Source organism: Chaetodon trifascialis, chromosome 12 (assembly GCF_039877785.1).
Source record: "Chaetodon trifascialis isolate fChaTrf1 chromosome 12, fChaTrf1.hap1, whole genome shotgun sequence".
Classification (NCBI taxonomy): domain Eukaryota; kingdom Metazoa; phylum Chordata; class Actinopteri; order Chaetodontiformes; family Chaetodontidae; genus Chaetodon; species Chaetodon trifascialis.
The window spans coordinates 19,701,830-19,722,881 of record NC_092067.1 but is presented as its reverse complement, the minus strand read 5'-3'; the positions used below and the strand labels follow the sequence as shown (position 1 = coordinate 19,722,881).

The window sequence follows — 21,052 nt, the reverse complement described above, 5'->3', positions numbered from 1 at the left end:
TGGTTTAACTTTCTGAGGAGTCCAGTAGTCTAAGTACGCCGCATTGTTTTCAAAAATGAATCACTTTCTTGTTTCTTGCAGTTGCCACAACAATGATTCAACCTCCAACCAGTTGATAAAAGGATTTACATTACTGTTCACGTCAAGGGGATTTTCCTGGGCCAGTTCAAAGGAAACGGTTTGTTTTGCATCTGAAATTTGCGTGAAATAAACAGACAAGAACGGAAAGTAAAACTAAAGCTTCATCAACAGAAAAACAGACGGGAGAAACATCCCGGTACTGCCCGAGCAGTTTGATTGACAGGCGATCTGTGGGACAGAGCAGAAGCACAACAGCGCTTAGCAACAAAGACGGAGACAAAATCAAAACAAGTGAGGATGTGAAGGACTAGCACGTGGAGGAAGGAGGGGATGGAGGTTCCCAATTGGTGTGCAATAAACACTTGAATATACACAAGGTTTATCTTGATACAAGCCAAAAGTAAACAGCGAACCACAGCAGGGCATGAAGCTAACAGAAACACAAACACTGTTCTCGCCATCATACAGATGTTATTGATGATAACCCAGAAGCTTTGTTGACACTCCTGATAATGACACACTCTGCCGCCTGCCTCGGGGCTGTCCTCTCTGGCCACCACAGCTCAAAGCAAATATCCAAGCGTCTCGCTGCTTGACAGATAATAATCAGTCTAAACAATATGAGTTCACAGGAGCTCGCTCCCACCTGAGGCCTGGAAAACCTCTGTCTCTTATCGCATCCTGCTCGTCAAGCTCGTTGTGTTGATAACTCAGGTGCACTTGCTGCTAATAATTCATTAATGGATATTTCCTGTCTTGTTGTTTGTCAGAGGAGTGTGTTTTGAACCAATCGGCCTGCTGAGGCTGAGAGTAGACGGCGATATGATTTCCACAAGCATAATGAGAACAAAGAGAGTTTTCCAGCCAAAATAAGACTCTGAAACAAACAGCTCCTGTCATATCCTGATCAATAGCCGTCCTGTGGGAATACAATGCTATTGGCATGCTTGCAAAGTGACCAGCGCCTGTCCCATTTCCTGTCATAAACAACTCCAAAGCATGGTCCTGCTAAATAATCATAAAGTCAGAAGACCGGATGCTGGTCTCAGCACAGCAAATCCAGATGCATTATTTACTCCACATCTTTGTTTACAGAAAAACACAATAATCCTCACAGATTTGGGGCAGCGGGGGGTGGAAAAAGCAACTCTCCGTATCAGTGGAGGGATCTACAGTCTTTAGAAAAGAAAAGAATTCAATTGTGTCGAGAAAATAAACCCAAAGGCAGCCGAGTACAAAGGGCCGCGGGTCCCAAGCGAGCGCCTTTAGGATTCGACCGAAGAGTTGGCTCGAGGAGGAAACTCTATCATAGGGCTGAGGGAGCACAGAGGGTTGGTTTGTTCAGCAATAAATCTGCTATTTTTTTTTTTAATTCACAAGAGGCACTCCCTGTCTGCCTCGATACAAACATGAGGAGAAACAGTCCAGGACTCCTGTCGTTGCCACTGTATTGTTCTTTTTGAAATAACACACATTTGAGACAAAGAGTTTCCTTTGTTTCCACGTTCTCTGCATTAGCTGTAAAGCTCTCGCTGGCAATGGAGAAAACACGCAGCAAAACAATGAGTGTACCTGCGCTCACCCCAGGTAAAATAGAAAGTTGGCGCGCCGTTTGTGTTGTTTCACAAGAGGCTCCAGCTTGATGGGCAGACGATGATTAACTCATGTGACTCATCAGCGGAGAGCAAGAGCAAGAAAAACAAATTTTTATTTTGTGTGCGTGTGTGTTAATAGTCACTGATGGTTTTCACAGCCTGCTGCTCTTTCCTGTACGAAGAGGAAAATAAAACAACTATTTGTTTTCTGTTAGCTTCAGGCAGCCAGTGCAGACGGTGTCATCTTTCAGACAAGGAGGCACCACAGGGGCGGTGAAGCGTCCCTCTGGCCCTGACTGATAGATGTTCCTCCACCGGTGCTTTGTTCTGGTCTGGTGCTGGACCCTCAGACCAGAGCCTTATGTCACTCGTCGCAGGACGTTCTGTCCGTCGACGAGGATGCTCGCACGCACAAATCCAGCTCGTTGGTTTTCCATCGCTGTCTTTAAATAATGAATGAGGCCTGTCTCCTTGCGCTGAGTGGTGCTATAAATCAGCGCTAACAGCAAAGTGCCAAAGGCGAGAGGTTTTTACGCACAGGGCCTCCCTGGAAAGGTTAAAATGTTAGCTTTACTTGAATAATCTGACACTGAGAGGTAATACCTCAGTTTGGCTGTGTTTATTCTGGTGTTCCTCAGAAAAAGGTGCTGAGTAAAAGAATAATGTGAGATTTTTTTTTCCATTTTCTGCCAAAGTCACCTACGAAACAGTCACTGATATCATAGCACAGCAGTGATTTTCACCAATTTCACAAAATGAATCAAAGATTGAACTAAATTACATTATTAAGACACGTCCAATCTAAATGGATGCTTTTCAGATTGAAATGCAACCCATAATACATGTGCCTGATTTGAAATAATGTTTATGACGATCAGTAAAAGCTAAATATAAAACTTTGACGCTGGCCAGTGTTTGTGAGATAAACTGCTGCTGATGTTTAATTCAAAAAGAATTCAAGACTTGAAGAGTCTTGACAGTTGAAGAAGTGAGGAGGTCCGGCCTAGCAGCAGGTTTATTCCCTCTCTCCTTCCTCTGGTCACTCGACTCTGGGAAACTGATATGCTGTCATCTGGCCTATTGTCCCCGTTATCTGAGGTGATCAGGGCTGAGCTGAGCCTCTGTTCGCATTTCAGTCTCCTCCACCTTCCACACAGGCCAGATGGACAACCTCCACCTGCAGAGAGCCTGAAAGAACACCAGCCGTGATCTTTTGTCGTACACGAATGTGGCAGAGGGATCTCCCGGTAACTGGAGTACCTCATTCAGAACGTGATTGAAATTCTTACAACTGCAGGTCTCTGATGTGCTGACGTGCTGACAGTTAAATAACCTTGTTTCTTTGAGAAACCTGAAAAGAGCTGGCTCCTAGTTGAACATCAACGACTCTCCAGCAAATTAATGCATTCAAGTCATCTAAACAGGCCACTTTGCATTGTATTTAAAATTTATGGTCAGGGGAGATAATCCTCCAAGAGGCACTGGCAACCGTTTTGTGCCAGTGTTTTAATACTGTTGCAAGGCAAAACCACAATAGAGACGTTGCTGAAAAAGGAAAGGGAACCCCGGTTGCATTTATCGTGGACTCATAGAAAACACCCTTCCTATGCAACAAAAAGCCACATTTCTCAACCGGCCTAGTGGCTTTGGATCTTTGCCACGTTCTCCCCTAACTGCTCGAGGGCTGTGTTACCCAGTTCAGTTTTTATTGGTTCATGCCCTGTTGTCTAATTCTGCAGGGACTCCATGTCAGGACAGGCAGCAGCAGGATTCAGGCGAATCAGCATGAAAATGTTCTGGGGTAAAAAAAAACAAGCCAACTCCTTCCAGTTGTTGCCCACCAACGTCGTCAGACGAGTGGCTGAGGAGTCGGCTCGCGAGTATTCCAGTCAGAAAAAAAAGAAAATAAATCACTCGTGTCCTGCTGTAACCCCAAAATGACTTGAAATAAATGAATATATTTTAAGCAGATGATGGAAGAGGATTTAGTAGTAGCAGTGTGTAAATAATCGGAGAGGCTGTTCAGTCAGTGTACTGTGGCAGACTGTGACTCTTTTTTCACAAATTAGAAGTCAAATTCTCTCCAGGGAAGAAAACTCATGCATGCATCCAACTTGTTAATGCAATGCCAAATAAAGACATGAAGCTGTTTTGGAAAAAATGACAGAAAAGCTTCAATGATTATTCCTTCAGACTATAATAGAAGGTTATAAGGCGCTTGTGCAAGTTAGATAAAATACAATACAGATAGAATGAAGTTAAAGGAAAACATTAAAACAATATAATGGAAATACACGGAAATAGCAGTAATAGCCAAACAGTGAGAGGAAACAAACGACTGTAACTGTAAAAACAAGTGCACCAAGCTGCTACCTGAAAGATTTAAAGCCATTTTGTAGAAATTTGTTTTTAAAAAAGATTTAAAAGTGGCGAACAAGCTAGCTATGCTCAGGTCCTCAGACAGGCTGTTACAGAGTCTGAAGGAATGTAATGTAAGTAATTGCACTGTAATGCAAGTTGTGCACATGGGCTGTTTCTGCATTTCATATTGAACTCACTGGGGAAAATGTGACCTTGACTTAGGTCAAGGAACGAGTTTCTAAAAGGGCCAACATCACATGCAGCACCACAGCCAAGTAGGAAGTTTAAGAGGGTGCCTTCCAAAGATAAGGGTCAAGCTTTGTCTGTAAAGTGGGTCTATTGTTCAAATACAACCTCTTTCTTCAAACACAAACATTTAAGCAAGCAAGCAAGCCGGATGCTTTTACAAATATTTTTTTTTTCTGTGTGGAAATATAATCATTAGCATTCGTCTGTGCCAAGTTTCCCTCACGCTGACAGCTTCTGCGCGTCACTCAGATCAAGCTAAGGCTCTTTGTGAGATTCCTCGCAGCATCTGCATTCACGATGAAAGTCTCGTGATAAGTTGTTTACGAGAGCGTCGCTCTGTGGTGTCATGTTTCACTCGCCGAGGCTTGGTGCATCTCACCCTGACAGAAGACGAAACCCAAACAAAGGATCGGAGCTAATGAAGGATGAAGCTCTCATCTTGGCTGACGACCACCCCCCCACCCCCGCCGCCACCAACGACCTTCTCCTCCTGAGCAGACTTCACACACCAACCGTGGAGTGATGGAAAAACACAAGCACCCTGATGGAGCCTTGACTGATAAAGAAGTTATGCATTCCATTGTGAATAATGAACATAGCTCTGTGCACAAACATGCAGGGACATTCAGGTCATTTTAAAACAACAGACTCTACACTTCAGCACCCTCTTCCAACGTCACAGAGACGTGGCTAAGATGCAAAAATGCGCAATGCTGCATGTGCCACAAAATAAATCCAGTACTTACTACAGATTCTTTATATGACTCTGAATAAGAGTGTGTGGGTTGCGATATGAGGCGGGGCAGTGCATTAATAAATGAAGGATGTGTTTGATGCACTAGATCAAACTGCCAGTGAAAAGGAGCGCTACAAATATCGCAACAACACAAAACCTCCTCTCTCCCACAAATATGTGAGTCTACATGCATTGGCAAGCATGCACAGTTCTTTCATGCATGTATTGAGCTGAAATGCACAAACCACTTTTCAGAGCTCAGACAAGAGATTAAAGTATTTGAGTTAACCAAAAACCTTTGCTGCAGTTAGGGGCGACACCCAAAGTCAGCTTCAGCAACAAAGGCTGGATGTTATTTTCAATGTGGTGATTTAAAAAGAAAAAAAAAGTGAAGGTGATATTTGAACACAGGTATCATTATGAAAAATTACCCCGTGCCGACTTGCTGAGGGGGCTGAGGATGAGTTGGAACTGGAGGGCTGGTGTTGACTGAACAGCGCTGCTCATTCTTCTCTTTATCTCACTGGCATTCTTCTGCCTCATTTCAATAGCCATTCTTCACTGAAGAGCCCCCTTCGCTGCCGTTCACACTTCTTGTGATTTGTATTCTAAGTAGCTCACAGATCTTTTGTATTCTGGGCCGATAGCAATCTGAATCCTCACGCTGACAGTGGAGGCTGCAGAGATCCTGCCGAAGCCCCAAAAAAAGGGCTTATTTATTATGAGGAGTGAAATCTCTTTTGTTGAAATCCTACAAAACGATTAGCTCCATGTACATGCAGACTCCGCAGACGGTGAAAGGTGCATTGCACAAGCAGATTGATTGCAGGGCGCTGATTAAACCTGAAAAGGTACAAGACAAGGCACTGAACTTTTGGAAGTAGTTTCCGAATGACGGAATTTGAAATGAATCAAGAATCAAATGGCACACCTGAATCAGAATCAGAGCTTTATGGGCTAAGAATGTGTGCGCATAGAAGGAATTTGACTGGTTTAAAGATTGCACTCAATGTACTTGCATAGGAAATGATGAGGACAAAAGGCAACAAAGACTGAACAAGTACTGCAAAAATATATATATAAAACAATCTATACAAAAAATGATGCCGCAAAACGGAGAAAACATTCCTAACTTGTGCGTCACCGATCAATACATCATATTGATATCATGTTGTCTGTATGTTGAAATTCCACCTGAATGCACCATTTGTTCTCCATCATTTCACCACTTTCCTAAAATCTTCAAACATTCACAGGGATGGATTTGCTTCATGCACTCATAGGGCCGTCTATAAATAACTTAGTAAGTTCTGAAATACATAAATGCTGCGGTGTTTGTGGTGTTTATGTCGCACTTGTTGAGTTGAATTCTGCTGTAAATAAGTGAAACATTCTGCACACAGATGTATGTGCGATCCAATGGCACGCAGCTGGATCATTTCAAAGGCGTCACAATTTAAAACACAAAAGTTCAGAATCACTCCTGGGAAATTTCAACAAAATTTGTGTACGAACGCTTCAGAGGAAATACTAAAACCGAAAGCATTAAAAAAAAAAAACCTTCAGAAAGAGCGTTTGTGGAACTCCCCTCTGAAGCCATCGTGATTTGGGGAATGTGAAAAATGAAATGCTGTATGTAATCCAGCACGCAGATGGAATCCAGGACTTCTGCTTGCAGACAGATAAAAGAGCAACTGTCTGGGTGTGAGTGACGTTGATAAGAGCGTCATACCAATACAGTGGCCTTTCTCTGAGCTGCAGATTCCCCCTGTTCCTCTCCTCAGGAGCCCAACTGCAGGATTAAGCCCCAACACATGCTTATGACTTTCATTTAAAGCCAGTGACCTCTCATTCGTGTGTTTGGGTTGCAGTCGTTTAATTGACGAGCTGCATTTTCAGCAGATTATCTGAGAACCAAACTGTGTGCGTGTGTCCCTCATTCTCTGCAGATGCTTCACATGCTAACTATTCTTATTCTAAAGGAAACTGAAAATGAAAAATAACGTTTCCTTCACACCGGGGGATTTTAGTCGCAGTGAATCATTTTTGTCGATATGATGGAGAGGAGCAAAAGAGTTTCTTTTTTCTCCAAATGTTCAGCTCGGTCTCAAAAACAGTGAAATCATTTGAAACTATTATGCATTGGAGATTTTAATCTGAGTGAACATAAAGCTAGTCAGTCATTTTTAGTGCAGATCAGAAACTCACGTATGCAAAAGGAAGTTGTTTCATTCCATTTTTTAATTGTTGTAGGAGTTTTTTAATGATTCAATCATGACTGTGATCTTTTTCTCGACTTCCTCATTTTGATACGCATGCTACTGTATGAAGTTTCATTACAGCACAATGTTGATGTTTTGAAACTTTTGGGGGATTTTCTTACTATGAGGTTATGAAATATACCTAACCTAACCACAGACAGCCGGTTGAGAATTTTTTTCAGGTTGGTTTGCACAGAATATGGCCACATCTGTCTCTCAAATCATAACTGTTAACGCAAAACAGATATATACGGTACTTATAACTGCAATTTAGAGAAGGAGAAAAAGCTTGTTTTTGCTCTGGGAAAATGTGGTGATGGCCTGGTGCTTTTAAAATGTTATGCTGTCAAGTGGCTCTTTTAAAACAGGGTTTTTTCCTTCTTCTCAGAAACAAACAAACAAACAAACAATTCCATCCACACAAGCACTGTTTAAATAATAATCTCTGTCCACGTGAAAATGAAAAAATGCAATTAAAGTGCTGTCAAGAGAATGCCAAAACAACAGGTGGTGATATAACCCGAACCCTAAAGCCATGTTGACCAATCAGAGGCTTGAAAAAAGATATTACAGGTAGGCTACCTGCAGCTAAAGGTCCTATCACTCTCCTACAATGGCGAAGACATGACCCACCTTCACCATTATACGATTCATAAATTCATGACCAAGTCTCGTCCCAAACAGGGTCTGTGTGGTGGGAGTGTTGGATCATGTAACAGAAAGGTGGAAGCGTAACTGCTCTACTGTACATTTATGTGCAAATATGGAAAAAGTCCTGTTAGCATAGTTAGCACCAGCACTATTTTGGCTATGTGCAAATATTGCACAAAATTGCCCCAAGTAAGCAGAGCAGACAACAGCAGACGCTCTGTGGTCCCAAGCCAAAACCTCCCTGTTTTCCATGTCTACACGACGACACTGCAGACAGTTTCTGAATTTCTTCACCCTGCAAGGAGTTTTCTAAAAGCTCCATTCGTGTGAGGATGAAAGGCCAAATCGAAAAAGCTACACTATGAAAACACCTATGTGCGTGTGGACTAGGCACGAAAATTCCTCTTTAACACAAGGGGAGAGATCAGTGGACTCAATGATGCAGATTGACTCATTGCATCGATCACTGCTCTCATATATCAAAGACATGAAATAGCATTCGTATACCACATGGAGGATATTCAGTTTCAGACAACCGACGGCTCGTCTGAGAGGAGGGCGGGGAGTTTCGTGTGGCCCGGCCCTGTCTTCCCTAACTGAAATCAGAGAGGGTTGCTAAAGCTGTGAGAGAATGCACGTCCTACACACTCAGGCTCGAGAGCCGTTTGATAGGAATCCCACATTATAGGGTGTGTGTGTGCGTCCCTTCAGATCGGCTGGGGGTCATTTAGCAGCGTTAGACATAACAGCACTTGAGAGTTGACGGGGTGTGTATGAAGGTGAGGACAGATTCAGACCTCCAGATCAAAACTGTCATCAGACACAGTTATTAAGTGATTTGTAGAGAGAAATATGAGGCTGGGAGAAGACCCTGAACAGCCTATCTAAATGTCAGTTCTCCCCCAGGGGGAGGGGGAGGGAGCAGCAAAATGTGAGGCTGCTGAGCTGAGCATGTGTAATTCTAAAATTGCTCTAATTTTCAAATAACTTTCATGGACATCTGTCTGCACTTTTTATACCATCAATTACTAGTGACCTTATTGAACTTGACAGCATTTCTATGTGCTGCTTAGGTCTTCATTGTACTGACAATAGGTTAATAGTGATTAATCACAATGATGTTGGTTCTATCTCTTATTACACTCCAATAAAACTTTTGGGGGGTTATCTTCATTGATAAGTTTGTAGAATTAATTCACGATGTTAAAGTGTATCTGTGATCTGAGATGGCGTTTTTGACTCAGCAACACTCCCACAATAACGCTCCTCTCGTTGCAATGTTGTGTGTGTAGATCTATCTATTCTTCCCAACATGAATCAGAGGATTAGTGTAGTTCTTGTTTGTAAAGGTCTTTTCTTCCTATTGCACGAATGCACAAACACAACATAAAGGAAGTCTGATGTGATAAAGAGGAGAGAAAAAAAAACACTCGGAGTCAGTCTCATTACAAAGTCTGACGTCATTCAATATGCAAATTGTCACAGTGGCCAGATAAGTACAATTCAAATTTGTCATTTGGCAGACGCCTTAATCCAAAGCGACGTACATCTGAAGATCATAATGATAAACTGTCAACCTGCAGACAGGCCTGCTCCACCTTTTGCCCACAAACATGGTTCAACTTTTTTTTTTTCTTTTTGAGGCAACGCTCGGTTTTTGGCAAAAGTTTCACAAACTGACGCCCTCCACCGCAGGCTCAACTGCTGACTTTATAGTCGACCTGTTTTTGGAGACGAGCGCATCCTGCTGCTGCTCCTCCCCCGGGGGAGGGGTCAGGGGCACCGGTGCTATTTATTGATGTGGCCGCTCTCAGACGGGCAAACAGTGAACGCTCAACCTTACACACAGACACACACACACACACACACACACACACTGGTCCTGAAGTTACACCAACGCCTGATAAACATGGAGGAGGTGAGTTTGTTTAATAGTGCTTTTCTTCATTAAAGTGTGACAGTCAGGTGTGTTTTCACTTGAGGCTGTTTGATGGCAATTCATGCAGATCTGTTTTATCATTTTCCACCCTTTGCTAAAATTCACTCTACTCGAACTTACTGCCTGTTTTGAAATGAAGGAATTCAATGAAAACATGAGAAACTTAAAGAAATGTGATGTGATTGAAACTTTTAGACAAACTTTAGACAACTTTAGAAACCAATTGTTGGAAATTAAAACTTTTTTTCTTTGAAGGAAATTGTTAAGTCATGTAAACAACTACCTGGATCTCAACTGTTTTCTAACTTTTCAATTCTTTTCTTCCAGTTTGATGTATCATTTGACATCTTTGACAACAGTACTGACAACAGCTCAGAGGAGTCCGGAGACTTTGACTTGGATTTCCAGGAGCCATGTGGCAGCGCACTCAGCAACGACTTCAACAAGATCTTCCTCCCGACAATTTATGGAATAATAATTATTCTGGGAATCATCGGCAATGGATTAGTTATTGTCGTCATGGGCTGCCAGAAAAAGGTCAAAACGATGACGGACAAGTACCGGCTCCACCTCTCTGTGGCTGACCTCCTGTTCGTCCTCACGCTGCCCTTCTGGGCTGTGGATGCAGCGAGCAGCTGGCACTTTGGAAGTTTCCTCTGCGTGTCTGTGCACATGATCTATACAGTCAACCTGTACAGCAGCGTGTTGATCCTGGCCTTCATCAGTCTAGACAGATACTTGGCAGTTGTGCGGGCCACCAACAGCCAAGCCACGAGGAAGCTGCTTGCGAGCAGAGTGATCTATTTGGGTGTGTGGCTGCCTGCGTCTGTGCTGACTGTACCGGATCTGGTGTTCGCCAGGGTGCAAAGCTCGGGGTCTTCAAACTTCCTCTTCACAGACGAAAGCGTGAAGAGTGCCGACTCCAGGATCATCTGCCAGCGCATCTACCCGGCGGAGAGCAGTCTCACATGGACAGTCATTTTCCGCTTCCAGCACATCCTGGTGGGCTTCATCCTGCCCGGTTTGGTCATCCTCATCTGCTATTGCATCATCATCGCCAAGCTGTCACAAGGCACCAAGGGCCAGGTGCTGAAGAAGAAAGCCCTGAAGACCACGGTCATCCTCATCCTCTGCTTTTTCTCCTGCTGGCTGCCCTACTGCATCGGCATCTTTCTGGACACCCTCATAATGTTGAACGTGGTCTCCTCCTCTTGTGACCTGCAGCAAGCTGTGGAGAAGTGGATTTCTATAACTGAGGCGCTGGCTTATTTTCACTGCTGCCTGAACCCCATCCTCTACGCCTTCCTGGGAGTTACGTTTAAGAAATCAGCCAGGAGTGCACTGACAGTCAGCAGCAGATCAAGTCAGAAAGTGACTCTCATGACAAAAAAGCGAGGGCAAATTTCATCTGTGTCGACCGAGTCCGAGTCCTCAAGTGTTTTGTCAAGTTAACGAACTGTCGTCCTCAGAAGCTGTGACTTGATGCTCTCAGGAGAGAAGAAAACTAAGCTTTAATTTCAAAGAACTTACTACATTTTGTACAGATGTAAAAAAAGAGTTTTTATACATTTGGATTTGTTTGCCTTGTTTACTGCATTGTGTGTCTTGTAAGGGTTTTTTATTGCATTTTTTTATGCAAGTGTTATGTTCCTCAAAGCAGATTGTGTCCTCAGGCAGAGCCTCATTTCCATTCATTCAGCTTTACAATCAAGATCCATTTTCCCTGTTTTCAGCTTTACAATTTGTGTTGCTGTATCAAAGCTCAGGCATACAATGCCCTTTTCTATTTTCAGGGATGGTAGCTGCTCTTGGAAACTTGTACATAGTTTGTAGCATTTGTGTGTTCGCACTTATGTTGTGTGATTATGTGAAAGCTGTTATTTATTGTCGTCATTCACACTGGAAGTTTTGTAAAAGACAAAGAAACTGCATGCTGCTTTTTTACATTTAAACCTTGTTTTTTTTCCATGTAAAAATAAAAAATTCAAATCTTCTCTTAATGACTGTGTGGTGTGCATTTTCACCAAACACCAGCTCCCTCGCCCCTCAGGGGATGGGGGATGAGGTGTGTGTAGGAGGGAGGGGGGTGGAGGGTGGACTCCCTGAACACAAATGTCTCCACCTGACATGGCTGAAAAACAGAAGGAGGACTGAGCAGGCTGACCCTGTAATTGCAAGAACATCTGTGCGCTTTTACATCTTAAGCAGCCATGACACAAATGCTAAAATCTTTGGTTATAATTAGCACCCATATGGCTCCTGAACAAAGAAAATAGCGTGTTAAGCTCGTCTTTGACTTCTCTTCTTTCTTTGCAGTTTTGCAAGATATACTGCCTCCATTGTGTTTGGCTTGTAAACAAGTGTTATCCTCATTCACTTCACAGAGTCGGTCAGTGGGTCAACTCAGCTATTTCCCACTTCACAGAACAAAAAAATAATAGTATTCAAAACACAGCTTATATATTCTGAAGATGCAAATAGGGCTGACGCAGTCTTTGTTGAGCACTCGTGATATATCATTGGCCATAAATCTGCTGGAATTATATAATGACGAGACATAAAAATGACAGCTTTCAAATACACTCACATCAATCTTTCTGTGGGCACTTCTGTCTGCAATACATACAAGAGACTTTATCTAGGTAGACTGGTGTCAGAGTGACGTTCAATTTGGAGACCAAAGGAAGCTGATGACAATAGATGTCAAGAAGAATGAAGTAGTCAGATGGCCGCTGCGCTGGCATCCATTCAAGACTCCGCCAGAGCAACATTTCCATCTCTTTGCATGGAAAAAAAGGTGTGAAGTGCCCTCATCAAGGCGCAAGGTTAATGGATATTTCGGGGCTCCGGTCTTTCACAGTGGAACAGGATAAAACAAAAGGTGCTTTTTTCAGTTGGAAATGTTCCCCAGATGATTCAGAATTAACATAACAGCTTCACTGCCTCAGCCTGTGCAGAGACAGATCTGCGATTAACACTTCACTGTGATCAGGAAAGGCTGCTGTTGGACAAGATGCTTTGGGATTATATCAACCACCATATATACAGAACTGTACTTGATGTGCATATTTGACAGTTAGTTGGGAGCTTCGGTTTGGCAAAAGGGTTTAAAAGCTACACTGAATCCATCCTAAACATGACTTGAACACACTGAAGGACAAACTAATGATTAGAAAAATCATGAAAAGGGGACAACAAGATGAATATGCTTTAATGCCACATGACAGTTCCTGAGATTTCCTCAGATTTCATGTCATTTGTTTCATGAATTATTTGGCTCTCGTGGATGTATTTTATACCATTTTATGAATATTTCATCACTGTAACAAAACATTAATGGGCAATGCTTTTAGCCAAATTGTCCACTTGAGTGCACAAAAAGTACTCATGACCCCCTTGGGAAAAAACCCTTGGGTGCAAGAAGGTGCCCTTTCATTAATAATTAAAGCTTTTGTTCCCTCTATGTTATGAGAAAATATTCACACTGTTCAACAATATATATACATACCACCACTTCTGTAATATCAACATCTCAAGAAGTGTTTATTTTACATAGACTAGGCTTTCCTAATATGGTATTAATCTCAAGATACTGTGGCCATTGTCTCTTGCAAAACATCAACATCATCTTCCTGTGCAGTGTGGCAAAAATTCAACCTCTCTGACATCTAATATATCAGTTCAAACAAACTCATGTATGTACGTTGCAGTGGTGAGTGTCTTGTTTGCTTTGTGGGTTAAAGGCCAAAGCTGTTGAAATGGACAGGAAATAGTTTTACTGGTGATTCTTTACCAGTATGCATCCAAGTTTCAAACTGCAACTTGAGACCATTGTCCAGTCTGTAAGAGGCCTAATTTGACTTTTTCTGTTGAGATGTACTAAACTCATGAGTGACAGTGTAAATAACAGAGAGTGCAGAGCTTATTTTTAAGGATGATTGCAAACTAAGAATGAAAGGATCACAAATAGCACAGGTTCCTTTGGGGCAGTGACCTGTTCCACTAATGGTTGCATTGTTTGGGTTGGAAAGTGAGCAGCAGGAAGGCTGTTTCCTGCACCAGGAGCTCCTGTGGTCAACAGCCTGAGAAAAGCTTTGATGACCCCCCACTGTATTCAAACCAACATCACTCACTGTGCATGGCCATTCCTGCAAAGGTCACTGGATACCTGGATGCACTCAGTGCATTCGACCAAAGGCGTGAAAGTAATTTCATGGAGTGTCACTTTTAGTGTTCCTATGAATGCGTAAAAAAGGCCACACATGGTGGTCATGTTGTTGTACCAGTTGTGTTACCATGTTTGTGTACATGTTGTTGTAGGTGTGCAATGTTCATATATGTATCTTGGATACACCAAGTGATAGTGTCGGTTGTAGAGCATTGAATTTTGAATGGCTGTGTACAAATAACCCTAATGTTTTAAAGTAGGCTTGAGGGTTTAAAATTCCTAGTATTTTCTATGTATGTATTTTGTTGTTAAGGAAACAAAAATACACACAATACTGTACTTTATATCCTAACCACTCTATACATTGCCATATGTTTCATGTCAGCTTGTATCATTTATTATCTATTAATATCATTTATTCAACTTATATGCTATCATTCAGTTAACATAGAATATGGACTCATATGAATAATCCTTTCTAGAAACTCTGTGCATTTTTTCATGTTGTTTAGAAACTTCCTTATCAAAGTATCCTACTTATGTCCTGCATTTATGTCAAACTTGATTGCTTGTCAGCACAACATGATCCAAAGTCGCAGCAGTATGTGTAATTTTGATCAGCTAAACGCTAAGTTGCATTTTTTCCCCCTAGTTAGTTGTTTACATAAGTTTGTCTCCTCCGTGAGTAGAACAAAAGAAGTCAGTCGGAACTACATTTCATCTATTCGTTTCCAGCCGGAACCAAAAGCATCCGGTATTTTGTGCTCCGTCAAAACAGGTCCTTCCTGTCCACGTTCATGCAGTGAACAGCTGATGTGGTGCTTCTCTCTGTCAGACAGCCGTGAAACATTTTGTCTTCATTCTCCAAGAATATAGTTCGACATGACTAAAGAGGAAGTTCAGGGGTAAGAACGGTGTGAAAGTCGTGCATGTCATAACTCACGTCTCCCCGCAGCGCCAGCACAGAAGTTAACGCTTTAACTAGCATGTGCTAGCAGAGTGCGGATAGCGGATAGCTAGCATTACCTAGACATGCAGCAGATTGCATCATCTGACAGTTTAAGTAAAGACATCATGAAGTTTTACCCATGCGAATAAAATGTTTAAATAGCAGCAATATAAGGCAGAATATCAGCCCATGTCCTGACTAACTCTTCTGCAGTGCGGATTTGTGCTCCTTGAACAACAAATGACGTTAAAGAATCGCTCTTTTACGATGATCTCTCTGAAGTCACGGCAGGAATGTGAATAAAGTAATGCCAAATGTGGCGAAGTGAACTTGCATCGATGCAGAATTGAAATTGGACTGCTTTTGATTCATAACGTCTTGAGTCCTGTCCCTGCACACATTTACTGCTTTACCGCATACAACTCAATATTTGGCTTTCAGGAGTTTTTTTAAAGCGAGTTTGCAAATTCCAAGCTGTCATGTCGTGTTCATCCTCTGCTGTGCTCCTGTCATTTACGCCTTTGGGCCACAGTGTCCATGAGTTGTGGTCAAGAAGGAATGTTTGGTCAAATAAGGTGCTTTAACTTAGAGAGCACACTGAATAGCCCAAAAATACTCCTGCGTGATGTAATCCAATGCAATGCACTGGCCCTGCAGGAATTTGCCATTTCAAGTTCTATGAGTGGTTTTGGTTCAGATTACTTCTGTAGTTATACCTGAGATTTATGATACTGAACTGCATTGTAGTTAAAGTTGTTTCTAATATTTTGTTCACCACAAACTGGGAGGAGTGAAATTATTTGGAAACACTTTCCAGTATAATGCCAACTAATGCAACAACACCTCAAATAGTAGCTTCAACAATTGACAGTGAATTGAATCAAATGCTGTCTGTAACTTTTTTTTGTTGCACAAATATAAGTTTGCTGCATCAGATTGAGTTTCAGTATAAAGAGCTTTCAATTGTCCTGGTGTACTTTGGACGGCTAAGCCTCATATAGGGATTGATAGCATTTGTACGTGCAGCTCTTCTATCTATTTATTGTCTTTGTTGTGAATACACCTGTTCCGCTTGTTTCATTATGGCATCTGTTATTCACCAAAGGGAGATCACTGATGAGCTGTGTTATGTTCAACTGTGCAAATATAATCATTTGTTTGTGATTAATTAAAGTTGCAGCGTAATGAATGAACAACCACATAGTTTGTTTGTGCTGATCTGGCAGCAGATTGTCGGGTTGCGAGGACAGCTGCTCCAGACAGTCACACTGATCTCACATGCCTGAGGGCAAAAAAGATTGCTGATCCAGTTTAACAAATTCAGCCGGTTGATGCAACAACAAAGCAGCTCGAGTAGATCTTTATTAATCTGCCTCACGCTCTTCAGGATCATAGCAGACTACAGTATAACATTAGGTTTCATTAGGCTGCTCACGTTGTATGTATGTTTGGGTTTTTCCATAGATGCAGAGGTGATGCTCTATAAGGGAGCCGAACCATTACCAAAATAATCTGCTTTTCACGATTTGTGTGCAGGTTGTTTGAACAGTGTGAGCTTTAAATTTGGCAGCAGCGGAAGTATAAAACCTGATCTGAAGACAAGGATATTATCTGGTGTGATTTTTTTTGTCTCTTGTTTAGGCTTCGTTGCTATTTAAAGTTGGTCTTTGGTCCTTGTTATTTCCTGTGACTGAATAGGAGCAGCTCCCATGTTGCCCATGGGCTTCCTTCAGGTCTAGACACCTGGTCAATGGGACAACCAACAGCACTTGCTCGTTCACTTGCATTCTTAGTCACACTTTTATGACAGTGACTGAAAGTCTGAATTGGTAGTCCACAGTTCAGGCTTGTTAGAATAAGTCTGTGACCCCCTGCTTTATTGCAGTCTAATGTTTTTCAGCCCTTTAGTCTTTGACCTAAAACATTGCATATTTGTCAGTTAGACACAGACACTGTGGTGTTGCGCTGATGTTGGCTGTCATAAATCACTTGCCATTTTATTTTATTTTCAGTTTCAGAAGCAGTATTGTTTTAGATTAACTCATTATTAAAGCAGAGTTCTTAAATGTTAGTCAAATACAAAATATAAGATTGTTCTCTTTGGTCAGTTTCACTGCTGCCTGTTTGTGACTTTGATCTAAGATTTCTAGTGGTTTTAACTTAGTTACATTCCTGTTCATTTCTGCTAGCCTCTGCATTGTACTGTGGCCTAATTGGTGTTACATCTAGATAAGAGTGTAGTCTTGTATTTGGTCTACTGTCCTGTTGCTGCTCCAAAGCAAACTTTACTTTATAGGCAAATGCCACACACTTATCAGCACCATCATTGTGTTGTGCTAGTGTGTCTGTAGCATTTAGCAAATAAAGACACATTTACTTTCAGATAAAACCAAATGTTATCATCATCAGATAATCTGTATTCTTCACAAATTCCATAATGGATTATAAAGTGCCGCTGGGACTTCTGTCTTCTTAAAGCCATTGTGTTTATCTCGCTAATCTTACTTTCTGACATCTCTGCTGTCTGCCACTCTCCAAACTCCCATCACTCCATTCACACAGGCGACTGCTGTTTTGTTTGAAACAACAATGGGATTAAAGGTAGTGCAGACTTAAAAGATGGAGATGGTGAAGGCGCAGAATTAATTTTCCCAGGCGGTCAACAACTTCCTCATGGGATGCAGGAGGAATAGAAGGTGGAAGTTGACTGAAATGTTTATGTTGTGTGCCTCTTCCTGTTTCAGGGCGACGGAGGCGGAGCAGCAGGCTCAGTCAAAGAAAGGCCTGAAGAAACAGCAGAAGGAAGCGGAGAAAGCTGCAAAGAAGGCTGAGAAGCAGGCCAAGCTGGTCAGTGATGTTTTTTTTTTTGTTTGTTTTTTTTTTCTGGTTTGTTGTTTCACATCCGTCGCCCCCCTCTTACAGCTGTTATTAAGGCTGTGACGTGCACTTCTGCGGGGCATTGTAGGTCCAGGAGGGTTGCTTAGCCGCAGGGGGGGCAAGAGTCTCCATTGTTTAAGTATTCCTGTCATTTTGGCTTTGTTTATGTCCACCCAAACAAAGTGCTATTTTCTTCTACACTGAGTGCACGACGTGCTATGCAGTCGCATGAGCTGCATGTTAAGAGGGGCATTAGAACACTTTGCGCAGTAAAGGTCACACTCGCCATAACACGTCAGAATTTCTTGTGGACAGGTGTGCTGAACACTTGTACTCTCTTTACTAGCAATATTTTGGAAAGCTGACCTCTATCAGGTCAATTTTACCTGATTTATAATGCCGTAAAAGGGACAGTTTGGATTATTTGAACTGGGGCTGGCCATTAGCATCGCACTCTCCTAAGCCACGATCCAACCAGACCTCAGAAGCAGAAATGCATGACTTTGTCTTTTCTCCCCTCACAAAGCAACTCCAGTTTTACTCCAGTTGCTGAGAGTTTGTTGTTAATAAGATGTAATGTCAGTCAGTTTTCTGAGCCAGTCTCCTGAACTTTATTTACCATGTTAAAATAAAATCTAACTTTACTTTGCTGAAGCCCTGACTGTGAGTGCCTGACTCCATCAAACCGCGAGCTAATCTAAAAACAGGCAAAGAGGCGGAGCGTGGGTGGAGCTCAGGCAGGCCAAATGAAGCCTGGTTGCTGAAACCTAGCAGCTGGCTGCGTTCAAAGAGACTGCACCCTTAATTATGCTTAACTATAAACCTTAATATAATTTAAACGAGTGTTATATAAAAATTCATGCAGTTTCTGCTGCAAAGTTGGGAATTTTAATATGGGGGTGTATGGGGATTGACCCACTTTTGGAGCCAGCCTCAGGTGGCCATTCGAGGAACTGCAGTTTTTGGCGCTTCAGCCATGGCTTCATTCTTCAGCTCTGGAGGTTGCCGCTCGGTCATGGCTTAAATGACTTTTATAGGTGAAAGTTTTTTCCAACTGAATCCACCCAGTCAGCATTTTTCATGAAGGAAACAGGTGTGATGCAGTTTAATACGCCGGTTATTGCTGCCTACACGAGTGTGGCTTAGCAAGCATTGCCAAGGGGAAGACCTGAAAAGAGTTGAATGTTTACTGAGTGAGTGTTAGCAGTGTTATTTGCCGTTTGTGGTTTTTGTGCTGACGCTTCACCTGGTGGCTCCGGTGTGGGTTGGTCGCTTCGTGGCTAAAGCAGGTTCATATTCAGTTGATCACGAGCTGCAATATCATCCATCATGTGACTGGATTATCATATCGAGGATGGGCGATTCCAATTCACTCCACCGCCACCAGCCATTTCCACACACCAATATCAATTTGCATAGAAAATGGAGCTGTGACTTTGCCAAGGCTTGATCTCATCGCGCTGTGGGAGTCATTTGCCTAGAAGTCAGTGCAGAGATAAAGAATCTGTCCACTTACGCTGTTTCTATTACAAAGCAATATCTCCTGCTGCCATTATTCATTGTCCATGATGTGTTAGAGCAATGTGTAGAGGAGCTGTGCATTCCAGGGATCCGAGGCTTGGCTCCAGGACTGAGCTATGATTTATTAATTTTATTCAAATCCCTGATAGCGTAAGATGAAAACACAATTTACACGACCGCTGTAGCAAAACATTTTAAGTTGTTGAACTTGTTTGGTTTTGAACATTTTTTTAAAAACATTTGAATTTAATAAATCGTCCTCTTGTTGTTATTTCCCGGCTATTTGCGGTGCCCTTTAAAACCCCCGTCGCCTCTTTGTGTTTCAGGCCTCCGAACAACAAAGCACAGAAGAAGATGTAAGTATCCCCTGCAGATCACAGCGCTCATCCTCCAGCCCTCTTCCTCTCTGCCTGACTTTGATTCTACCTCCGCTTTCACACCTTTGCAGCAGTTTGTATGCAGATACCTGCACGCTGAACTCAACTCTGTGTTTCATGCTCTCTGTTCAACAGTTTCTTCCCTAAAACCATGATAAGCGTCATTATCTGTTCTGTCTGTCTGTTATCTCAGAGTGTAGCAGACAGACTGGCGCTGAAATCTAAATGGTAGAGTTGCCTTTGAGAACAATAGCGTGGATGTGCATGCCCTAAAAGCAGTGTGGTGTTTTATTTAGCTGTTTGATGAAAGGACTGATCTCCACTGCTAAAATGTCATGCTTTTGTTTTTTCAGGACTTTGCCAAGGACCGGTATGGTGTGTCTGCTATGGTCCAGTCCCAACAAAAACTGGGTTAGTGTGAAAGCTGCTTTGTTACTAATCAGTCAACCGAGCACTGTCTGCTGAAAACACAGAAAAACAACAGTGAGATAATGAAGATTAAAACTTTGTAATGAAGCAAATTACAGGGGGATAAAACCATTGCTTTGCTCTGATGTTACTCTAAGTGTAATGACGATATAGAGCCATTTCTGTCACATGTGGTGACTTTTGGTGCATTAAGAGCAGTTGAATATAGTTCAATCTGGGCGTAAAAAGTACCATTTTGGCCTGCCTCTGTCTCAGTTCATCACATTGCACCGATCACTCTCTGCTGCCGCTTTCCTTCCCAAACATGCGTCTGCACGGTGAAACAAAGATTTGCACTTCACAAAAATGTATCCATGCATTGTCACAAAGTGTGAAAATTTGCAGAAGAAGATTGTACAGTGCGCGCAGTGAAGACTTCCTTTGGTTTGAACAAACAGCTTGTTTTAAGAGTATTTCCCGGTACCAGCGTTGAGGTCTTTTCTCTTTTTTCTTTCTTATCTGTGTGCAGTGTTATTCTGTTTCTTGTCAGTCAGTTAACAGAAGTGAAGGTTTCCCTCAGAAAATAATGTCATATTTTTATGTATTGGGCTCTCTTTTACTGAGGACAGTAGTTAATTTTAAGAGCAGGTCAGGGATGGGTGACTGACCCGCACTCCCTCCTTCATCTAGTGTTAAAGATAGACAACTCATTGATATACAGATGTATCAGCGCAGAGTCGGGGACCCAGGCTGAGCATGGATATTTTGGCATAAAGGGTTAAATGGCACATTTCACCTGAACATCTACTCTCGCGGTGAGGAAATTAGCATGAGGAAAGAAAAAAATTGGCATCCTGAAATGGAGAACATCCAGCAACT

The 21,052-nt window shown here is 42.2% G+C and overlaps 2 protein-coding genes across 2 annotated transcripts in view; both read left to right on the top strand.

Moving 5' to 3' along the window:
• Positions 1-9,760: 9,760 nt before the first annotated feature.
• Positions 9,761-11,871, top strand: cxcr4b (chemokine (C-X-C motif), receptor 4b). The gene is made up of 2 exons (XM_070976724.1): positions 9,761-9,852; positions 10,201-11,871. The coding sequence occupies exons 1-2, from the start codon at positions 9,844-9,846 to the stop codon at positions 11,323-11,325; spliced, it is 1,134 nt and encodes a 377-aa protein (XP_070832825.1). The 5' UTR covers positions 9,761-9,843; the 3' UTR covers positions 11,326-11,871.
• A 2,947-nt stretch (positions 11,872-14,818) lies between these two features.
• dars1 (aspartyl-tRNA synthetase 1) overlaps positions 14,819-21,052 on the top strand; it is a 27,532-nt gene continuing 21,298 nt past the window's right edge. The window contains exons 1-4 of the mRNA XM_070975363.1: positions 14,819-14,946; positions 17,735-17,837; positions 19,715-19,744; positions 20,119-20,176. Of these exons, the coding sequence (XP_070831464.1) occupies positions 14,924-14,946; positions 17,735-17,837; positions 19,715-19,744; positions 20,119-20,176 (214 nt within the window). The 5' untranslated portion in view covers positions 14,819-14,923. The remainder of the gene's footprint in view (positions 14,947-17,734; positions 17,838-19,714; positions 19,745-20,118; positions 20,177-21,052) is intronic.